General features: G+C 54.8%; 4 protein-coding genes across 4 annotated transcripts; 3 read left to right on the top strand and 1 right to left on the bottom strand.

Moving 5' to 3' along the window:
• Positions 1 to 2,366: 2,366 nt before the first annotated feature.
• On the top strand, positions 2,367 to 7,068 carry GMORB2_6565 (Tetratricopeptide (TPR) repeat; the record flags this gene model as incomplete). The annotated part of the gene is made up of 9 exons (XM_035468535.1): positions 2,367 to 2,424; positions 2,543 to 2,688; positions 2,787 to 3,050; positions 3,132 to 3,351; positions 3,663 to 3,779; positions 3,847 to 3,918; positions 4,002 to 4,136; positions 4,265 to 5,548; positions 5,600 to 7,068. The coding sequence occupies 9 exons, from the start codon at positions 2,367 to 2,369 to the stop codon at positions 7,066 to 7,068; spliced, it is 3,765 nt and encodes a 1,254-aa protein (XP_035321669.1).
• Positions 7,069 to 8,037: 969 nt separating this feature from the next.
• Positions 8,038 to 11,034, bottom strand: GMORB2_6564 (uncharacterized protein; the record flags this gene model as incomplete). The annotated part of the gene is made up of 2 exons (XM_035468534.1): positions 8,038 to 9,525; positions 9,775 to 11,034. 2 exons carry the CDS (start codon positions 11,032 to 11,034, stop codon positions 8,038 to 8,040), a joined length of 2,748 nt encoding a protein of 915 aa, XP_035321668.1.
• Positions 11,035 to 16,363: 5,329 nt separating this feature from the next.
• Positions 16,364 to 17,338, top strand: GMORB2_6563 (ubiquitin carboxyl-terminal hydrolase L3; the record flags this gene model as incomplete). Its single annotated transcript, XM_035468533.1, has 2 exons — positions 16,364 to 16,739; positions 16,968 to 17,338. The coding sequence occupies 2 exons, from the start codon at positions 16,364 to 16,366 to the stop codon at positions 17,336 to 17,338; spliced, it is 747 nt and encodes a 248-aa protein (XP_035321667.1).
• Positions 17,339 to 18,453: 1,115 nt separating this feature from the next.
• Positions 18,454 to 19,177, top strand: GMORB2_6562 (uncharacterized protein; the record flags this gene model as incomplete). The annotated part of the gene is made up of 2 exons (XM_035468532.1): positions 18,454 to 18,507; positions 18,986 to 19,177. The coding sequence occupies 2 exons, from the start codon at positions 18,454 to 18,456 to the stop codon at positions 19,175 to 19,177; spliced, it is 246 nt and encodes an 81-aa protein (XP_035321666.1).
• Positions 19,178 to 19,296: the final 119 nt, after the last annotated feature.

Here is a 19,296-nt window from a genome sequence, read left to right as displayed (position 1 = left end):
GTTGAATTGAACGTAGAGGCCTGGAGCCTGTAGCATCAGGCCTGGAGCGGGGCTGTATGCCTTAGCAGACAATGTCGGCAACTGTGGCACCAGTTATCGGGCCAATCCCGTAGCGACAAAATTGACACTCTTCAAGCCAGCCTGTAAGCACGTGACTTGCCGTGTCTTCCAAGCTTACAACTGAGCGGACTTCCGTCAGTTTCCATATGGAGTCTTTCCATTCTGTCGCACCCGGCCTCTCTGATGCAAAATGACATCTCATAAGATTGAGCTGCTGGAAAGTCAGCGAAAATACTTTGAAAGCACTGATCTTGTTGACCCAAAGGCATTGGCTTCATTTGATAAAGTAATTGCTCTGTTTCACGAAAGTCACGGAGCTCAAACACGGTTAGCGGTTGCCACCAGGAGCAGGCGTAGAGCGGCTCGAACCCTTCTCAACACCATCCTCGTTACTCTAGGCCGCGAAGTTTTCGTGCTATGCGCCTTCAGCCTATCTGCCACATCGCTGGCGTCGGTCGAAAGCACGGCTGATTTCATGGGATCACTACGAACATGGCGGGGCAGCACAGAGGTTCCATCTAGCCTCAGGAGCGTGACAGAGACATTACTTGCGAAGCACAATGATGTTTTGTCAAGTGCAGGTTTGATCTGAATATTCACACAGGATGGATGGCAATTGCTGATGATACATGCAGAAGCTCAGATGCAAGCTCACAGAGTCCCTTCGCAACGGAACAGAGTCTTGGCAGCAGTCGATGGGCTTAACGAACAAATCGACGGGTATAGTGATAACGAAGACGAGGAACTGCTCCCTCCGATCCAAGATGGTAGGCATGCACGAACGGTTGGCGATATATTGGCTGATCTAGAGAGTAGTATCATTTGCAGGAGGAGCATACAAGCTTGAGCCGATGGGACGGATGCTATACGCGTTCTCGCAACCAGTGCGGGCGAAGTTCGCCTGACCATTCCTCATTATCAGGGAGTCTCACCCTTCATCACCATCCAGTGCTCTGAGAAGACCGCCTTTCGGTTGACCACCCGAGAAAGGATCACGTAGCTAGAGATTCGTTCTCGGCCTCTTCTGGTTGACTAGGCATCCTGATCATCGCCAGTAGGGGCATCTGGGTCTCCAGCAGTCTCAGCCTGCTGAACAAGAGCAACAGAGCAACTGCCATAGCAGACAAAGTTCGGCCCTGATTTCCAGGGCACAATGACTCTGTAACCTGCAAAGTCTCTCCCAACCCTGTCTAGGTAGTCGTCCGCAGCATTATGGATCCATAAGACGCCTGAAGTGCTGTGCACGTCAACGATAATCGCGACTATGTCTTGACCCGGCCGGACCACATCGAGGTCTGCGTAGTTCTTCCAATTTAGGACTATGCAATGTGCTCCAATCTAAAGACTGTTGAGTATTTTGGAATTTCGAAATTAAAGAGTCCCGTACCTCGTCATTGCATTTCCTGGCTATCTGGTCGTCGTCGGATTCTTTGGTTCGGATTTTTCTCATACCCCAACAGGTGGTGCTGAGGGGCAAGATTTCGAAAACCAAGCCTCAAGCCCGCCGAAGCTAGTGTAGCAAGACTCTTACTCGGGATTCTTCGTTGCGGAACAAAGCATGCCACGGTTACGACGGGTTAGATTGTATTGAAGGGAGTCGGCGTTCGTGCCTGACGTGACGTCTGTCACGGGAGGGGGCGGGATATTCCACGTCACGTGCGACTCCTAGGATCGCTGTAAATTGTAAAGGTAGTCAGTCTACGGAGTGGATGGATGAGAGTGGATGGAAGCGGATAATTGCACTTGTGTGATCATCAGATGCAGTTTCTTCTTCCTTAAACCTTAGCTAGGTCTTTCTTGATGATCTCCTGATGTCCTTTCTAGATGTGGCTTGATAGCTTGATATGACTTGGTGACTTGATACTTCCCTGGCTGGCTGTCCTCCGTCCTCTGTCGGCACTCGACGACATTACTATTTTTGTGCGGCAAGCACGGCAATAAGAATACAAGACGAGAAGAACTCTGCTACTATAGAATACCTAACCTACTATTCCAATGTAGACACCTACGGTGCCTTCATACCCGCTACTTCGCCACGACTACGCCGTCGACCTGACCACTTGCCTCATTACTCTCCCTTCCTGAGAAGACTCATTTTGTGGCTTGGTTGGGCAGCAATGCAACCCGTACATATCGTCCAACGTTTTCCTCTTTCTTTGGTCATGTGTCTTCTGAAAGTCAGCCTTGTTATGACGAGGCTTGGGAGTTCGCACGATGCACGCCTATGCATGCAGCGTCTCTCAGCGACGGGGAACACGAAGATAGGGGGACCAGCGTCACGAATTACCGAACGGGGTACGAACGCGATGTTGAAAGGTCTTGGTCTCTCCCCATCTTCCACCTTGGTGTTGTGCGTAGGTGAGGGTATATTTATGTAGCTCCTTCCCATAGCTCCTTCTCATAGCTCCTTCCTTCCTTCCTTCCTTCCGCAACAATTCATGTAGCTCACTGCTTTCATATCTCGCAGAGCTATGAAACGCAGTGCATAGCCAGCACAACAACAACTCTCGCGGTTCCTGCCCATCGTGCTCGATCTCCATTCTTTTGCAGTACACAGACATGGAAACAAACTCCATAAGCGACGACGCCTCCTTCAGGCGACAAGAATGCTGGAAGCAGGCGCTCGAGGTAGGCTCATGTATCCGCACTACCTTTCGGGAGCGTTCCGAGGCATATAGGTGGACCGTGTGAAGCTGGAAAAGGTCTTCTGACTACGTCGTCTGCAGATATTCAACACGAAACTTACCAAGGACCAGGGGAAGCGCATCGATATTCCACAGGATGGGCTGGCGGGAGACGAGCTGTCTGCCATCATAAACCAGGCGCAAGCCATGAGGACACAGGCGGCTGGGAGACAATCCAAGCTGTGGGTGCACGTGGAACACCTGATCCATATTTTGTCACAGTACAAGAAGACTGTCGACGTCATGATACAGCACGATCCAGTCGGGACGTCTCTCGTATGGGGGGCGATCCGGACGTTGCTCGTGGTAAGTACGAACCGACAATAAGCATGCAGTTTCACGGGCATGTCGTGCATCACTTACCCAACATCCCACTGATTCTGGCAGCTGGCTGATATGTCCGAAAAGATTGCAGAGAAGGAAATGGCCGTCTTTGACGAGATTGGCCATGCCATGACTACGATGCTGAACAGCATGCACCGCTGGGACAAATATCTCGGCATATATACGCAGTCGCCCCGGATTTCCTCAGCCATCGCTTACATCTTGGCTCAATGCATTAACTTTTCGATCCGGGCAGCAGAGTACTACAAATCTGGGCGGTTCAGTACGGGCTCCCTTTCTACACCGCGGATCCCAACTTCCTTTCCGTCCCTGTTTCTTTCCTTCCGGCCCGGTTCATCGCGGCAGTCACAGGCCTCTTGCATAGGTGGAGGGTGCTAGGAGACCTCTGTCGAGGGGTTCCAGTCCGACACCGTCCTGCTCTTCTCTTTGCTCTCCTGTTTCTCCATGGTCACCATCAGACACACAACGGGGTTCTGTTCAGATGTGTCACCTGACCCCCCTCTTCTTCTTCTCTTGCCCATCTTGTCAGTCTCGCAAGATGCCTAGGCCTTGACTGACGTATATCGAATACAGCTCACTACCTCAAGGCTGCGGTGAGCCCGAAACGAGACAAGATCCAACGGATCATCGACGACATTCGCGAAAAATCGGACGATCTCGAGAAAGAATTGTCTATGGAGTCGGGCATAGGTAAGAGCCGGGGCTCTGGTCAGCAAACAACCGAAAAAGCTGTATGCAATGTGCTAAAAGTCCGCAGCTCAATCAAGGCAAGGTGTGGCTCTGGATAAGATATACGCCGTGGCAACGATCATTAACGAGGACCATATTTGTACGTAGCAGCCCCCTTCTTCTACTCACCGGTTTCCATCTTCATCTCTTCTGGCCACGTTCTGAACCTTTTCGGCTTTCCAGCATGGCAGATGGGCCACCGGTGTCGCATTGCCCTGGAGTGGTTAGAGAAGCTGGCCCCGGCCAAGTCCCAGCCAGACGACAGCTGGGAGGAGGGAACTTGTGAATGGATCCTGGAGAATGAGGTCTGGAAGAAGTGTGAATCCCAGGCGGAAGCTCCACTCCTGTGGATTCACGGGATTGCTGGCAAGTCATATACATCTGCACCCTCCACAGGACGTGTTTCTTCCGAGAACCATTACTAACGGAGCGGACGGTATCAATAGGTAGCGGCAAATCGATACTTGCCAAATATCTCGGGCGCCGCATGCAGCAGCACAAGCCTGCAGTTCTGACTCACTTCTTCCGCAAGACGGATGGCAACTCTCAGACGAGGGCGGCAGCCGTGTGCACGTCCATCCTGGTGCAGGCAATACGACAGCACGCAGAGGCTTTCAACGGCGGTGCTAGGAAGCTCGATTCCATACTAAAGCAGCATGTCGAGCCTCTCACGAGACGGTACAGGTTCCACGACGAGTGTTCGTTCGACGAGTTGTGGGAGCCTGTGGAGGCGGTGCTTGAGGCACTGCCAGACTCAGTGCTGATAATCGACGCCGTGGACGAGTGTCGGGAGGACAAGGCGTCAGAGAAGCTGATGAACGACCTGAAGACGCTCGGTCGGTCATTTTCCAGCCGGGCTATTGTCTTTGCCAGGGGTCACTACTCGGACTACTCGGAGTATCGTCACCACAAATGTCTGGCAGAGACTATCGAGATGGACAAGGACGTCATCAACAGAGACATACTGCACTTCGTCAAGCGCGAGGTGCAGCGGAACATGTGCCTGGTCGCCATGGAGACCCAGCTGCTGGTCAAGATCCAAAAGGAGGCGCGCGGCATGTTCCTGTGGGCCAAGATGATGCTCAAGTATATCAAGGCCGCGCCCACCAGGACAGAACAGTGCAGCCGCCTGCACCGGTTCCCCCCGGGTCTGAGCGCCATGTACGCGGCTTTGCTGAGGGACAAGGGCTCGGTTCTCAACGAATACCAGCGCCTCATTAGGAGGAATATATTCATGTTGACAGCGGGGGCCGTCCGCCCCTTCTCGATCGCAGAAATGGTGGTCGCCTTAAAGACGAAGTCCCCCCACGCTTACAGCGCCCTGGACTGGCTACAGGAACCGGCGGCCACGATCAACGAGTGTTGCTGGCCGCTGATCGACCTCAGAGATGGCAAGGTACGCTTCATCCACGCGTCCGTCCCGGAGTTCCTCACTTCCGGCCACCGTGGAGACGCCAGCATCGAGAAAGATGTGGCCAAGGGCCTTATTCCGGCCCCGATGAACCACGACGAGATACACTTTTCCCTGTCACGAATCTGCCTGTCCGAACTGACGCGGCGGCTGTACTCCGAGCCCAGACTGATCTATAGTGTCCTCGAGCACAACATCCTCACGGCCGACTCTACAGCGCCACATACGGAACCCAGTTTCATTCACGAGCTCGGCGGCTTTTACGACTACGCGGCTTCCTCTTGGCACCACCACCTACTGCAGCAGAGGAATGGCACCCGTAGGGCGCAAATTATTATCCAACTACTCCAGGAGCTCATGGGAAAAACAGCATTCATGCTGTGGGCCGAGTACGTGTACTACAGACGGGGCATCTCAGACCTGACGCCCATCATCATGATCCGGGCCAAGATACAGGAATGGACAAACGCCTCATCCCTGAGTCCCGATCATCTGGGAAGGAGAATGCTCGACAATTTCCTGCTAGCTTCTTACAAGGCCGCACTCGATCCCAGCTTTGTCGCGGAAGGCTCTCTGCTGCCGCTCTCGCACCTAGTGCACTACCGCATTGCCCTCTTCCTCAACATCACGGGCACCGATACGGGTAAGCTGTACGCCATCAGGAGAAGCCTGGTGAGCCAGGTACAGCCGTTTCTCGGGGCCGGGCACGCCTTTGTGCGCCGGTGCGTCGTCGACTGGGCCATGGAGGAGATCAACAACATGCACTTTGACGAGGCGGCGCGGCTCCTCCAGAGGCTAGAGGCGCAGGACTGGGGAAACCCCCCAGCGGCCTCAACCCACGCACACTTGGAGTACTACGCCAAGTCCCATCTAGGCCTGGCAATGTACCACATGATAGACCTCGACGGGTCCATACGGTGGCAGTCGCACGCATACAAGGGGCTGACGAGATTCCTGGGCCCGGACCATCAGGACACGCTGAAGAGCGGCATGTACCTAGCCCAGGCCCTGCAGGCGCAGGGGAAGCTGCGCGACGCCCTCAATATCTACGGGTTTATCACCTGCACCTGGGCGAAGCTCACGTCCGAGGACCACGCCATGTCGCAGATGGGTTCGTCCACGTGCCTACGCCGGCTGGGCCTCGTCGAGGACGCTAAACGCATCGGCCTGGAGACCTTGGCCTACCGCCGGCGCGTCCTGGGATCGGATAACAACACCGTCGTGATGGACTCGCTCCTCAACCTCGTCCTCATATACCGTCAGATGGGGGATCTCGACAGCGCAGAGCAGTACGTGGAATTTGCCAAGGATATCGGGCCTGGTCACTGCGCGCGCGCCCGGTGGTCCCAGCTCACCCGGTTCCGCGCCATGCTCCTGGCCGACAGAGGCGAGCTGAACCAGGCCATCGACATGCTCCGGGACCTCATCCACGCCGCCCTGCATGTAGATTCGATGTCGCCATCGCGGCTAGAGACGGAAGGTGACAGCGGTCGCGACGGTCGTGATATCCTCTGGGCACGCCACGATCTGGCCATACTCCTCCGCGAGGCCGGCAGACCCGAAGAGGCGAGCCTGGTATTCAGGGGTCTGGTCGAGATAGATCTTGACGGTTCCGCTCTTGCCCCCGGCGTCAACTGCGTGGCCGAGGCCGAAACGCGCTCAGACGTCATCGTCGAGACAGGAGCGCCAACGATTCTCTCTGTTGCGGAAGAGGCGACACGCATACTCCTGAAGGAGAGGGATCTCCCAAGCGCGCAAAAGCTGTGGCGTCGCCACGGTTTTCGCTGGACGGTTGAGTCGAGGTACTGGATCCTTCCTGGGGGGCCGTATATTGAGTAGGAATAGTTGAAAGCGGTGCAGCCTTTTTGGGATTTTGCTCCTCGTTTTTCCTTCCTGTCTCTCTCTCTCTTCTTAGCCTTGCCCCCCCCCCCCCCCCCACCCCTTTTTCCTCCCTGTCTCTTCTTATTTTTCTTTTCTTTCTTGAAATTTTTTTGGTCACGAAGATGAGATGTGGTGATTACACGTTGACTTAGCCACATCCTTCCAAGTTGGTCCTTTGGTGCTCATACGCAATACCAAGTACAATTCCTTGAACGTCGTAATGTATTATCAAAAACGTAGAGTACAGATTAGAGTGTGCACTGTCCCATGTCGTCGTGGAGACGGAACTTCAAATGTTCATGGAGTAAGTACATGTAAATCATATATTTATTACTCCGTACATGTGCGAGTAATATTAGTATGCATCTGTCACAAACAAAGCGCGGCATGCAATAGTAACAAGACGTAAAAGTGCAATTCATGAGCGTTACAAGGTATCTAAAATCTCTTTTTAGTTTTAACAAAAATCTTCTCCACCCTCACCACGCCTTCAATAAAAAATGAAGAAGAAAAAAACAGGATGGAATAGAGAGGAGAATAGAAAGAGGTGTGTTTGTGTGTGTGTGTGTGTGTGTTTGTTTGTGAAACAGTAGAGAATAAGAGAGTAAAAAGAAGAAAAACATATGCGGCTAGAGAAACCATGAGATCCGTGTAAAACATTTCAAAGGGGTTTTTAAAAAAAGGCTGTGGAGAAGAGAATGACCGTAGAAGAATAAGACAAACTGGTAGACTGTTGAAAAAAAAAAGAATAAAAGGTCATGCCATGACCTAAAGAAGAGACATTAACAGGTTAAAGACAATGAGAAAGAATATAAAAAACCATGGTTGGAAAAAAAAAAGAACAAAGGACAAAAAAAGAAAGTATTAAAAATAAACGGGGGGGGAGAGAATTGAAAAGATGAAGAGATAAAAGGAATGCCGTGTGGATCAATACTTCAATTCTGAAAGTACAGACCTATCCATAGCCCTCTTGGTCTCGATAGGCCCACCGTGAGAAGCAGTCTGCTGCCTCCGTTGGGCTTCCCGACGCATGTGCTGCGCCAGTCGGGCATCCACGCTGCCGGTGCCGTGGCCCTGACCCTTGTCAAGGTCGACGTCTGTCTCCTCAGCCGTAGTGGTGTGGTCGTCATCCGGGCCAGACGGCGGGCCAGTCTTGCTCATCGACGGGCCGGCCGACGGCGCGCCCACGATGCTCAGACTGTCCGTCTCCGCTGACGAGGATTTGGTCCCCGCGGTTCCCGTTCCTGACCCCGAAGCGAGGATGTGGTCTGGGTCAGACTCGGACATGAATGACGATGTGTCGTCGTCGTCGTCGTCGTCGTAGTCAAAGGTGGGATACGTCGCCGGCGAGGCGGTGCGGGAGATGGAACTGGTCTTGGCGGGAACGGTGGGCATCATCATGTCGACGATGGAACGGGGTGCGGATGTCGGAAGGGGAGGGAGGGCGGCCGTCTGGCTCCGGCTGCGGTTGCGGTTGTGACTGCGGCCGCGGCTGCGGCTCGACCGGCTCGACCGTCTCGACTGCTGTCCTGTCTGGTTCTGCTCCCGAGGAATTGTCTGGATAGTCGTCGACCACATGGGAGGAGCAAGGTCGTCGTCGTCGTCGTAATCGTCATCTTCCGCGCCCATGAAGCCGCCCATGCCGCCGTCGAACAGTCCCGGGAGGCCGCCGCCGAAGCCTCCGAGCCCGGGGAGTCCGAATCCGGAGTCATAGTCGCTCTCCTTGAAGACCAGATCCTCGTCCTCACACTGGCGTCGGCGCCGCACGTCCAGGTCGTAGTCGATATCCAAGCTGTCAGTCGTGCTGGTGGCATACCCGTCGATGGGACTTGGCGGGTCTCCCTCCGGCTGTGCGTGAAAGGAGTGGCCAGTGCGACGACCGCCGTGGTATGTGCTCGCACTGCTCCTACTGCGCAGGTACAGGTCCGCCGGCCGTGCAGAGCCTGTACTCGTGTCACTCCCAGTCCGCTCACTGCGTCGCCTATGTCGGTTCGTGTCTGCGGAGATAGAGTGGCCCGATTCGAGGGATGAGCGGGCCGCATGACGGCTGCCGAGACGGTGATGGCCCGATGAGGTGGTCGAGGTCCTGGGCAGGGCCTCGCTGATGTCGTCAAGCTGGGTCCGCATCCCCACGGAGCGTTTGCGGGGGTGGGATATCGGCGGGGCCGAGGAGCGGGATGGCTGGCTGTTGTGGAGAGGGTCTTGACGGGGCTGTGGGCGAGATTGGTACGGTGCAGTGGAGATATCCTCGCCACCGGATAGGGCGTCAAAATCCATGGCCGCTTGAAAGTCGTCGTGGGCCCTCGGGCGGGTCTTGCGCGACTGCTGCGACCCGCTGCGTCGGCGCGAAGCTGACGAGCTGATATCCTCGGATAAAGACGTACTCTTATACTTGCCCGGAATCGAGCTGCTGGCCTGTGACATGGCCGAGCGGATGCTCCGGATGCTGCGCGCTCTCACGCTAGGGTCCCTGGAGCCCACTGGAGGCTGTTCGGGAGATGACGACCTTGCCGACCGTTCCCTCTGCCGTTGCTGCTGCTGCTGCTGCTGCTGCTGCTGCTGACGCGACGAGACCCTGCTGCGCCCCCTAGGCTTGCTACCTGGAGTCGTGGTACGTGGCGAGGCCAGCGACAGATCCGGGGTAGGGCTCGAGGTAGGGCGCACACGAGGGATGTCGGGAACATCGGCAGGCTCGTCAAACGATGACTGCTGGCTCAGCGGGTGCATGCTCATAGGCCGCGTCCTGGGCGGTGGCTGCTGAGACGTGGCCGGCGACGAGAAGCCGCCGTGGACCGACCTGCGACGCTGCTCCTTGGCCATGGCAACTTTATCAGCCATGGGAGAGGACGGTCCGCGAGCGGTTCCAGGGACGGCCGAGTCGTCGAGGGCGAAGGCATGGCGGGGATCGAGGCTCGAGGAGCGAGCGGGGAACCTGCGTGTCTGGATGCTGTCGTTCACGGGGGCCGGTAGCTCGTCGCTGTCCTTGCCCTGAACGCGGGTGGACAGGTTGTCCGGGATGTCATCGGCGGCGTAGCGGTTGCCGTGAACATCGACGGCACTACCGTCGGACTTGTAGGCGAGCGGGCCACCACCGGTAAGGGCGTAGAAGGCGGCGACAGCGGGGCACTTGAGGTCGACGCCGCCGCCGCCAATATTGCGCTCGGCCACGTCCTCTCCATAGTCTCGGGCGCCGGCGGCCTGCAGGCGTGTCTTGAAGTCCGAGGGCTTCAAGGCGCCCTGGGCATCGAGAAGATCGATGTGACCGCGCACGGGACCGCTGCGAACAGGCGTGGCCGGCATGCTGGGCGAGACGGGTGGGTGGCTGATGCTCAGAGGCATAGGCTTGAACCTCGGCGAGCGAGGTGAGCTAGCGGCATCCTTACGGTGGGGGGCGATCCGGGGGACCGGAGGTACCGAGGGCACCGAGGCGGAGAGGTCTGCGGTATCACTGCTATCCCCGGAGGCGTCGGGGCCGACGATGCCCAGCAGATAGGGCGGACCGGGCGTCGTCTTCTTCGATGTCGGCAGGGCGGAAAGCCTGAAGGAGCCGTGGCGCGGCGAGTTGGGGTTAGCTGACTTGGGGCGGTGATGAGGAAGAAGTGGTGCGTGGGTGGGCGCCGTATTGGGTCGGTTGGCGCTCCTGGACCGGCGACGGGAGGCCTTGGGGGAGGGCGCAGATGCGTTGGAGGCGGGGAGGCTGGCGACGCTCTGCTTGCGGGCGGCGGCAAGCCTGAGGTCGTGCAGGGTCTTGGGCCCGTTGCCAGCGACGGGCATGTTCCCGACAGCGGGAGGGAGGGCTGCGGCGGCGGAATCATAGGCATGGCCCTTTAGGATGAGGGCGTTGTCGTGGGCGGCCTGGAGTCTCGCGATGCCAGGGCTGTCGCCAGTCGCCCTCCTGTTGGCCAGGAAGCTGAAGAGGCCCATGGTAGGGACAGGGCCATCAGAGGGCCAGCAGTTACGATGCGTCAGATCGGGTGTCGGCTGAGGCGTGTGGCGATGTCGCAGATGTGAATATGGAGAGAGTTGCTTGGTATATGGGAGATGGGAGGAGCCGAAAGGAGGATTGTCTCGGCAGCTGCGAGTCCAGGTAACAGCTGAGCTCAGGTATCAGAGGGCAGTACCATCGGAGGGCAACTTGGTCAAGCGTCGAAGCGATCAGGGCCAAGCGGCGAGGTGCAGGGGGGGGGGGGGGGGCAGTGATACATAACACATACACAGACGAAAGGAGGGAGCGGAGAACCAAAGATCCAGGAAGTCCGACCTGGGGCCGTGGGACGCGATATGGTCTAGGCGAGAAGGGGAGTGTATTCTGGGCCACGGCGAATAAGCACGTCGCAAAGCACAGTGGTGCCAATAGAACCGGGGGTGTGTGGGTGGGGGCGAATATGTCTGGTGTCTTGTCGCGAGAGTGTCTGTACGAGATGGCGAATGGCTACGAGATGGAAGGTATCTGGATGGGAGACGAGAGTGTCGAAGAAAGAAGGTATAGAAGGTACAGAAAAGAAAGAAGGAGGAGGAGAAGGAGAGGAAGAGGAAGAAGAGGAGAGGAGAGCTGAGGGAAATAGAAGAGAGAGGGAATATGCGTGAGTGAGTGAGCGAGTGAATGAGCGAGTGAGTGAGTGAGTGAGTGTGTGTGTGTGTGTGTGTGTGTATGTGTGGACGAGACTGGCGGCAGCCGAATTAGAGAAGACTCTGAGCGAGAAGTAGAGAGAGTCTGTGGGAGAGAGAGAGAGGCGATGGGGGCGTGTATTGTCGGAAGTGTGGGTATCAGCTACCAACAACGGGCGTTTTGCAGTTTGACCGTTGGGCTGTGAGAGACTAGGAGTGACAAGTTTGCTAGCACAGTGCACGATGTAATACGGAGTGCGCTATAATATCGGTAGCAGTACTGATAGTAGCAAGTGAACGCACTCGTGAACGGGCCAAGAGCCTTGGAAGCTGGAAAGAAGATGCAATGATACTTTGCCGTGCAGTAGTGAGCCGTCAATCGATGCTTGCAGGTGTGGACTGGCGATGTTGGATGGCGTGCACCAAGTGGGACAGACGGTTAGCGGCAGGCGGTGGTAATATGTAATATGTAATAACACTCCGTACGGAAGTCGCGGTCGTATTAATCTGTACGATAGATGCTGCGGTTGCGGTTGTGGCTTCTGGTGGATGGTGGTTTGCCCAATGGTCCAAGTGGAGCGGAACTAATACCGTCTCAAAACGAGCATGTTTGTTATTACGAGCTCGGGGTAATATTGCTATATTGCTAGTGCGAGGACTAGTAGTGACGAGAGGAGATCGTGTGGGAAGGCGAGAGCGAGGGTGAGGTGAGGGTGAGGGTGAGGGTGAGAGTAATACAACAAGTAAGAAAGCGTGGCAGTGTATCCAAGAAACGTTCACCATCACCATCCATAATACCTACTGATAGTAATACATGTATGAGATGGAGGGAGAGAGAAGGAGAGGGAGATGGCGATGCAGTCGAAATGAAAGATGGAAAAAAAGAAAGAAAAAAAGAAGAAGAAAAGAGGGGGAGAAAAGACGGAGAGTAATATGATGCAACATGGTGGAGAGTTGGAACGGAAAGAGAGAGAGAGAGAGAGAGAGAGAATGGAGAGTGAGGGACAAAAAATTTACTACGTGAAAAGATCCAGGGGGAAAGGTGTGAATGGGGGTATTGTTATTAAAGTGTCGCACCTTCCCAACTACGCGGTTAATTATTCCTTTCTGCTGCCCTTCTTTTTTTTTTCTTCGGGTGTGACTGTCTATGGCGACTTCCCACTCCGTCCAGGCTGAGCTCGGCAGTTTTCTCCTCTCCTGTTTCATTCCCAACGCGGAGAGAGATTCTTTCCGTCCTCGACGCTTCGTCGTTCATGCTCGTCTGTTTCGGATAAAAACTAGTTTCAATGTACAGGTAACAAATAATGATACCTACTGTACGAGTATGAGCCACGATCGTCTTCCCAGCTCAGGCACCAGGTCCATATTACCGCTCGTACATTACACGTATGCGCCCCTGATAATTGATACCAGTAATACCGGCTCTACCTGCACTCTGCCACTGCACTCTGCCACTCCTGCATACGATCCATGCACTGTATTATTAGCTATGACCACGACGTGCAGCAGGTGCCACCACCCGCCAGGGGGCTCCTTCCTTCTTCCCACTCACTGTACTCCGTACTCGTAGAAAGCTAGAGAGCTGCAGATGGAATCCCATGGAACAGAGTCCCTCTGCTTTGGATCTGTTATTATCCTCCCACTCTATTATTATCATCACCCTGTCCTCGTGCTCGTACCTGCAGGCTACCTTACTGCGTGTACAGATATGGATCAAACACCCGTGCAAGCAAGCGTCGGGCTCTACTCTCGCGTTGTCTCCCCCGTCTCCGATGCGACTGCTCTGCACACCCGTCATGGGACTCTGCCAACCAACTGATCCATGCCATCGGTGATATGATCAGTGGTGAGTTCTATCCTGCAATAGTCCTGCCACCCTCCGCTAGGCTCACCGAACTCCGGACTACAGCATGATTCAGAGTGTCCATTACCATACAACCCCACTGCACCTGCGCTCAGGAGCTAACGAGAGAGAAAGAAGGTGAGGAAGAAAAGAAGATGCCGATACAGGTTGAGAGGACGAAGAGAAATCTCAATCCGTCCTAGCCAATGACAATCCACGACGAGATATTCCAGCCCTCAGCTCTCACTACCAATCGACCCACGTCAAGTCCACGACAGGGGGGGGGGGGTGCCGTTCGAATCGAAGAATCACGCTCCACCAATTGCCGATCTCTGGTCTGCACACCATTGAAACTCCCGCGCAAACCCATGCACACCATCTTTGTTTGATGACTGAACTCCCCAGGGCTAGTGGGTAATGATGACATTACGGTACAGGTACGAGCGATACGCCGCAATACGGTCAAGGCCATCTCTGTGCCGTGTTGCAGGCAAGTATCAATACGTGCGTGCGCACAGCCATACGAGGCTGGTATTACGGACACCACCGTCCTCAAATCGAGAAAGCGCTGCTGGCGCCTCCATCCTGGGCGGAATGCGTCGCTGTTTTCGAGAGCACAAGCGGTGCGGGGAGTCCAGCGACAACAGGTCGGCATCACAGTCTACTACACAATACGGATCTGGAATCTGTCCGAGATGTCATTGGCGGGTAACAATACTTTATGCTGTTCCAAAGTATCCAATCTCCGGCAGATATCGTGCGCTCTGCGCCAGAGAGAGAGAGAGAGAGAGAGCCTAGACATTAGTTCCACAACTTGCCCCTGGATTCAGCTATTGTTCATTACCTAGCTCTTTTGCTAATACGATTTGCGGAGTGCAAAAGGAGCAGGCCGTCCCACGGAACGAGTACGTGGACATGCGCTCCGTATTCTAGCGCTCGTGCTAGTTGGAGTGGTCTCTGGCTTGACACGATCCACCGGGGCCACGCGCACAGAGGGAGGGGGGGACACAGGTGAGATCAAGATTTTGAGCTGGAGGAAATCAAAGGGGAGAGGGGGGGTGGGGGGGGGAGGAGAACGCCGTTATTCTTGTCTGCCCCTTTCTTCAGATGCAATATTGGGAAGAGACGGCGCCGTCTCGAATCGAGCAATGCTCAGCAATGCTTGCCGCTCGTGACTACTATCCTAGTATTCAACTGTCCAAGGTTCGAGGCTTGATCTATACTTCGCACTCCTCCCCGCCCCCGGGTTGAAGTATATGGCTGACCGCGTACTCGGCAACATGGCGCCCCCCCGAAGCCGGTGGAATCCGGCAGGTTGACTTGGCCGGCTGTGTGCTTTCGGCACGAGGTGGCGTGGCGTGAGGCGACTCTGTTGTTGGCGAGGACACGATGGCCCACCGATTGGCCTCTCTGACGATGTGCCTGTCCTGCAGCCTGCAGACGATGCACCGCACAGGCACCTTTCTTCGCAAGGCTCGACGCTGCACCCAGACAGCTCGCAGCACGTGGATGGCTCCCGTGAGATGGTCTCTTACCGCCACCGACGGCATGGACGCCAGGGAGACTGGCCAGCGTCGGTATTGATTAGTGCGAGAGAGAGATACGGTCAAGCTTCGTGCGATGGGGTCCCACAGTAACCAGCTCTTTCCACGGAAAGCGTCACCGTATTACTTGGCTCGCGGATCTCGGCTGTATGCAGATACGAGCATCATGGCCATGCTAGATTGTACTACTATGAGCGGTGAATGATGATGAAGAGAAGCATGTTGGATACTACCAGTACTCGGTGGGTGATAGGCCGATTGTTATCCTGGTGCTTGGTCGATGCTGCGTCGATCAGCCGCGCGGGTGGAAACGCACGCAATATCACATATCGCGAGGGAAGACGAGTTCGCTGCGGCGCAGCTCGTCGGAGGAGGGCAGGTTACGGGATACCCGTCGGGCAATGCCCGCACACAAAGACTCCCGATGTCATCTGGCGGTGGTGAAAGCAGACCAGATACCACAAATGTCTCTCTGCTACGACGGCCATGTTGAGCGCAGACGGCCTGTTCCGTGACCCCGACAGGCCATGTGACCGTGATTAGGAAAAGGAAGTTGCAGAGTAGTGTAGTAGAGAGTGATGATGTTCAGTATATCAGCCTGGCGACGTCGTGCGCACTGCTGGATGGGCCGGTACTGGCCAGTAGTGGTGGTCGAGAGCTCTCACTCTACCCCTCTCCACCCTCCACCAACTGGCATCAGAGTGCGATGTTGAAAGGGACTCGAGACGCATGCAGACGACGACATATTACATGTTTCTGCATAGACAGTAGCCGGCTCTCCTCGCACCTATAGTGTAGAGAATGGATATATAGATATAAATATGACGAGAGTATTCTCCCGTCGCGGATGATGTACATCATCATTCATGTACGGAGAAATGGTTTCCCCCCTCCCCTCCCCCTCCCCATCGGTCCCCCTCCGTCTCTGCCCCGCCATTCCCCGCCACCGCTGACGTCGACAAAGGTCAGGCCCAGCTTGCCATTTCGGACTTGCATCGATCATATCGGCATCTTGACCTGGTTTCTCTGCACGAGCCTGTCCGATTCTCTCCACCTCGTTCACCAGATTACGATCCTGTTTCTTTCTACCACATCTGGTCCAACCGCGGAAAAACGCAGGTGATCGGAGGCAGAGAGAGAGAGGGATCAGAACAGCAAGCCAGACCAGAACCAAACACACACACACACACACACACACACACACACACACATATATATATATATATTCAAAAGGAAATTTAAAAAGGAAGAAAAAAAAATGTCGTCGACAACAGATCCAGATCCCCAACCGGGCGCGCCAGCCTTCATCCCGCTCGAGGCCAACCCTCAGCTGATGACGGACTTGGTGCACAAGCTCGGGCTGTCCCCGGCGCTGCAGCTTCACGACGTCTACTCGCTCACGGAGCCGGAGCTGCTGGCATTCATCCCGCGGCCGGCGCTGGCCCTGCTGCTCGTCTTCCCCGTCAGCGCGGCCTACGAGTCTCACCGGATGGCGGAGGACAGCACGGCGACGGAGTACACCGGTAGCGGCGGTTCCGAGCCGGTGGTCTGGTGGAAGCAGACGATCCGCAATGCGTGCGGGTTGATGGGTCTGCTCCATGCCGTCTGCAACGGGTCTGCGAGGAACTTTATCGGTATGTGGGCTTGTTTTCTTCTCCTCCTTCACCTGTCTTCCTCTGTTCTCCTCCGCGCCCCCCCCCCCCCCCTTCCTACGGTTTTGGCTCAGGGTTACGGTTCCGCGTCGGATGTAGAGATTTTCCAATGATGTCAGGATCCGGTAACGTCCTATATCTACATCACGGAACGCTAAGCTGACGCCGCATCGTGTATATATATATACACACACACATATATATATATAGAGAAGGATTCGACGCTGGACAAGCTGCTCTCGAAATCGATCGACCTGACACCGGCGCAGAGATCTCGTCTGCTCGAGCAGACGCCCGAGCTGGCGAGCGCGCACCGCGAGGCGGCCTCGGCGGGGGACACGTCTGCCCCGGACGCGCAGGACGACGTGGACCTGCACTACGTGTGCTTCGTCAAGGGAGACGACGGCGCTCTGTGGGAGCTCGACGGTCGCAGGAAGGGACCTATCCGGCGGGGAGAGCTGTCCGGGGACGACGACGTGCTCAGCGAGGCCGGACTCAAGGTTGGGGCGCTCAAGTTTCTAGAGAGGGAAGGTGGTGATTTGAGGTTCAGCGCTGTCGCGCTGGCCGGGTCGCTGGACTAGGTAGGGATCCCAGATGCCGCCAAACGTTTACGAGCGTCGGTACGATATGAATGATGAGATGCTTTTCTTTTTTGGCTCAGTTTGGTTCGTTTGTTTGTTTGTTTGTCTCCTGATGACCAGGTCAGGTGAGATGGGCCTGTACTCCACACCGTCTTTGTGGGGGGAAAGAAAGAAGAAGAGAGAGAGAGAGAGCGAGAGAGAGTCCGAAGAAGACAATCAGAAGGACAAGGACGAGAGAGAGAAAGAAGGAGAGCGAGCAAAAGGTATTGATGAAGAGGAAACTCACCCACGAGATGGAGAGTGCTGAGCGGGACGGAATGATGCTCTACAGAGGAACCCACAAAAACAGGCTGAGTAATGGAGGGAGAGGGAGGGAGGGAGAGGTGCGGATTCGTATACGTACGACGTAGATGTACTCGTAATGATCATACTCCCCATCCGTACAAGGTCTAGACCCTAGAAGGGACATACGAGTACATGCTTACTAGAGCTGGATAGAAGAGAGAGAAGAAGAAGAAGAAAACATGTGTAGACGTATTGTGTTGACCTTAGTCCCCCAAGCATTGATCGATACGCATAACAACGTAGAGTAAAACATATGATGATGATGAGGATAGTACTAATAATAGCATGTATAAGAAGAAACTATTTGTGTTTTTGGAGAGAGAGAGAGTTAAAGAAAGGAAGAGGAAGAAGAAGAAGAAGAAGAGAAGAAAGTGATTTTTGAAAAAAATGATTTGAAAAAATGATTTTAAAAAAGAATGATTAACAAAATGATTAAAAAGTGCCTCGACCCATTTTCGTAAAGGCATACGAATCCTCAACGCGCGTTCCCCTCGTTAGCCGCGCCATCAGAATGATACATGCCTGTACTTGTTACATTGTCGTCGACTTTTCTCTTTTTCTTTTCCCTTTTTCATCCTCTTCTTCCATCACAACTCCTTCGATTGTGACTCGGGGCAAAGCAGAGGCGAGAGGTCCTGATGAATAGTATACTGTTGAAGATGCCTTCTATCAGGATAGGAGACGTGAAGGGCAAGGAAGAGGAGAAGAAAGATCCCCCGACAACAACGACAACAACTCAAGACGACGTAAACCCGCAGCCGAGCCGCATAATGACTCTCTCTCCCCTCCAAGGTTACCTGTACAGTAGTAACATCACGTTGCAGGTACGAAGGCTCCCGCACTTCCGTCCCGGACTCCCCTTACCCTCCCCTCCCTCACTCTCGGAGCTTCCCTCTCGACCAGAGAGGACATCATCTCTTGCGTATCTTGGTGGTGGTGGGTCAACGGTTGGAGACATGACGACGGCTGGGTAGGGAAAGGAGGAGAGGTCCAAGGTTTAAACCGCTTGCTTCGTCCGCTTCTCTCCCTTCTTCTTCTTCTTCTTCTCTCTCTCTCCATCTCTCTCTCTTCATCCCGACTTTTGTTCTTGATCATATACCGATACCAGCTACGGCTTCTCAATATACTACTACTACTACTACTACTACTACTACCGCACACACACACACACAGATATATATATATATATATACATTCTTCCCTTCTTCCCTTCTTTCCCAAGCCCATTCCCTCAGGCCCGTCTCCTACCCTACGTCATATCTTAGCCAGTCCAGGAACCGACAGACTGAGCCATTCGAGCAGCTCGATCAGCTCGATCAACTCTGCTATCCTCTCAGACTATATTACTGCAGGCTCACCAGGATGAGCACCTCTTTCCTCATCGCCGGCTTCATCGCCCTCGCCGCCGCTCTCCCCGTCTTTCCCGTCATTGACGAGTCCGAACTCAACCTCGTCCACGCATCACCTACAGTCTCATCAACCGACATGGAATAGACTCTCGACTCCTCTCCTCCTCTCTCCTCCTTCTTCTCCTTCTTCTTTTCTTCCGTCAATTCATCTGCCGTTACAAGGTATCTATCCTCTCCCTCCTCCTCCTCCTCCTCCTCCTCCTC

Source organism: Geosmithia morbida (genome assembly GCF_012550715.1).
Source record: "Geosmithia morbida isolate 1262 chromosome Unknown scaffold_6, whole genome shotgun sequence".
NCBI classification, from domain to species: domain Eukaryota; kingdom Fungi; phylum Ascomycota; class Sordariomycetes; order Hypocreales; family Bionectriaceae; genus Geosmithia; species Geosmithia morbida.
Note: the sequence above shows the minus strand (reverse complement) of the source record. Positions and strands in the feature narration are given on the sequence as shown.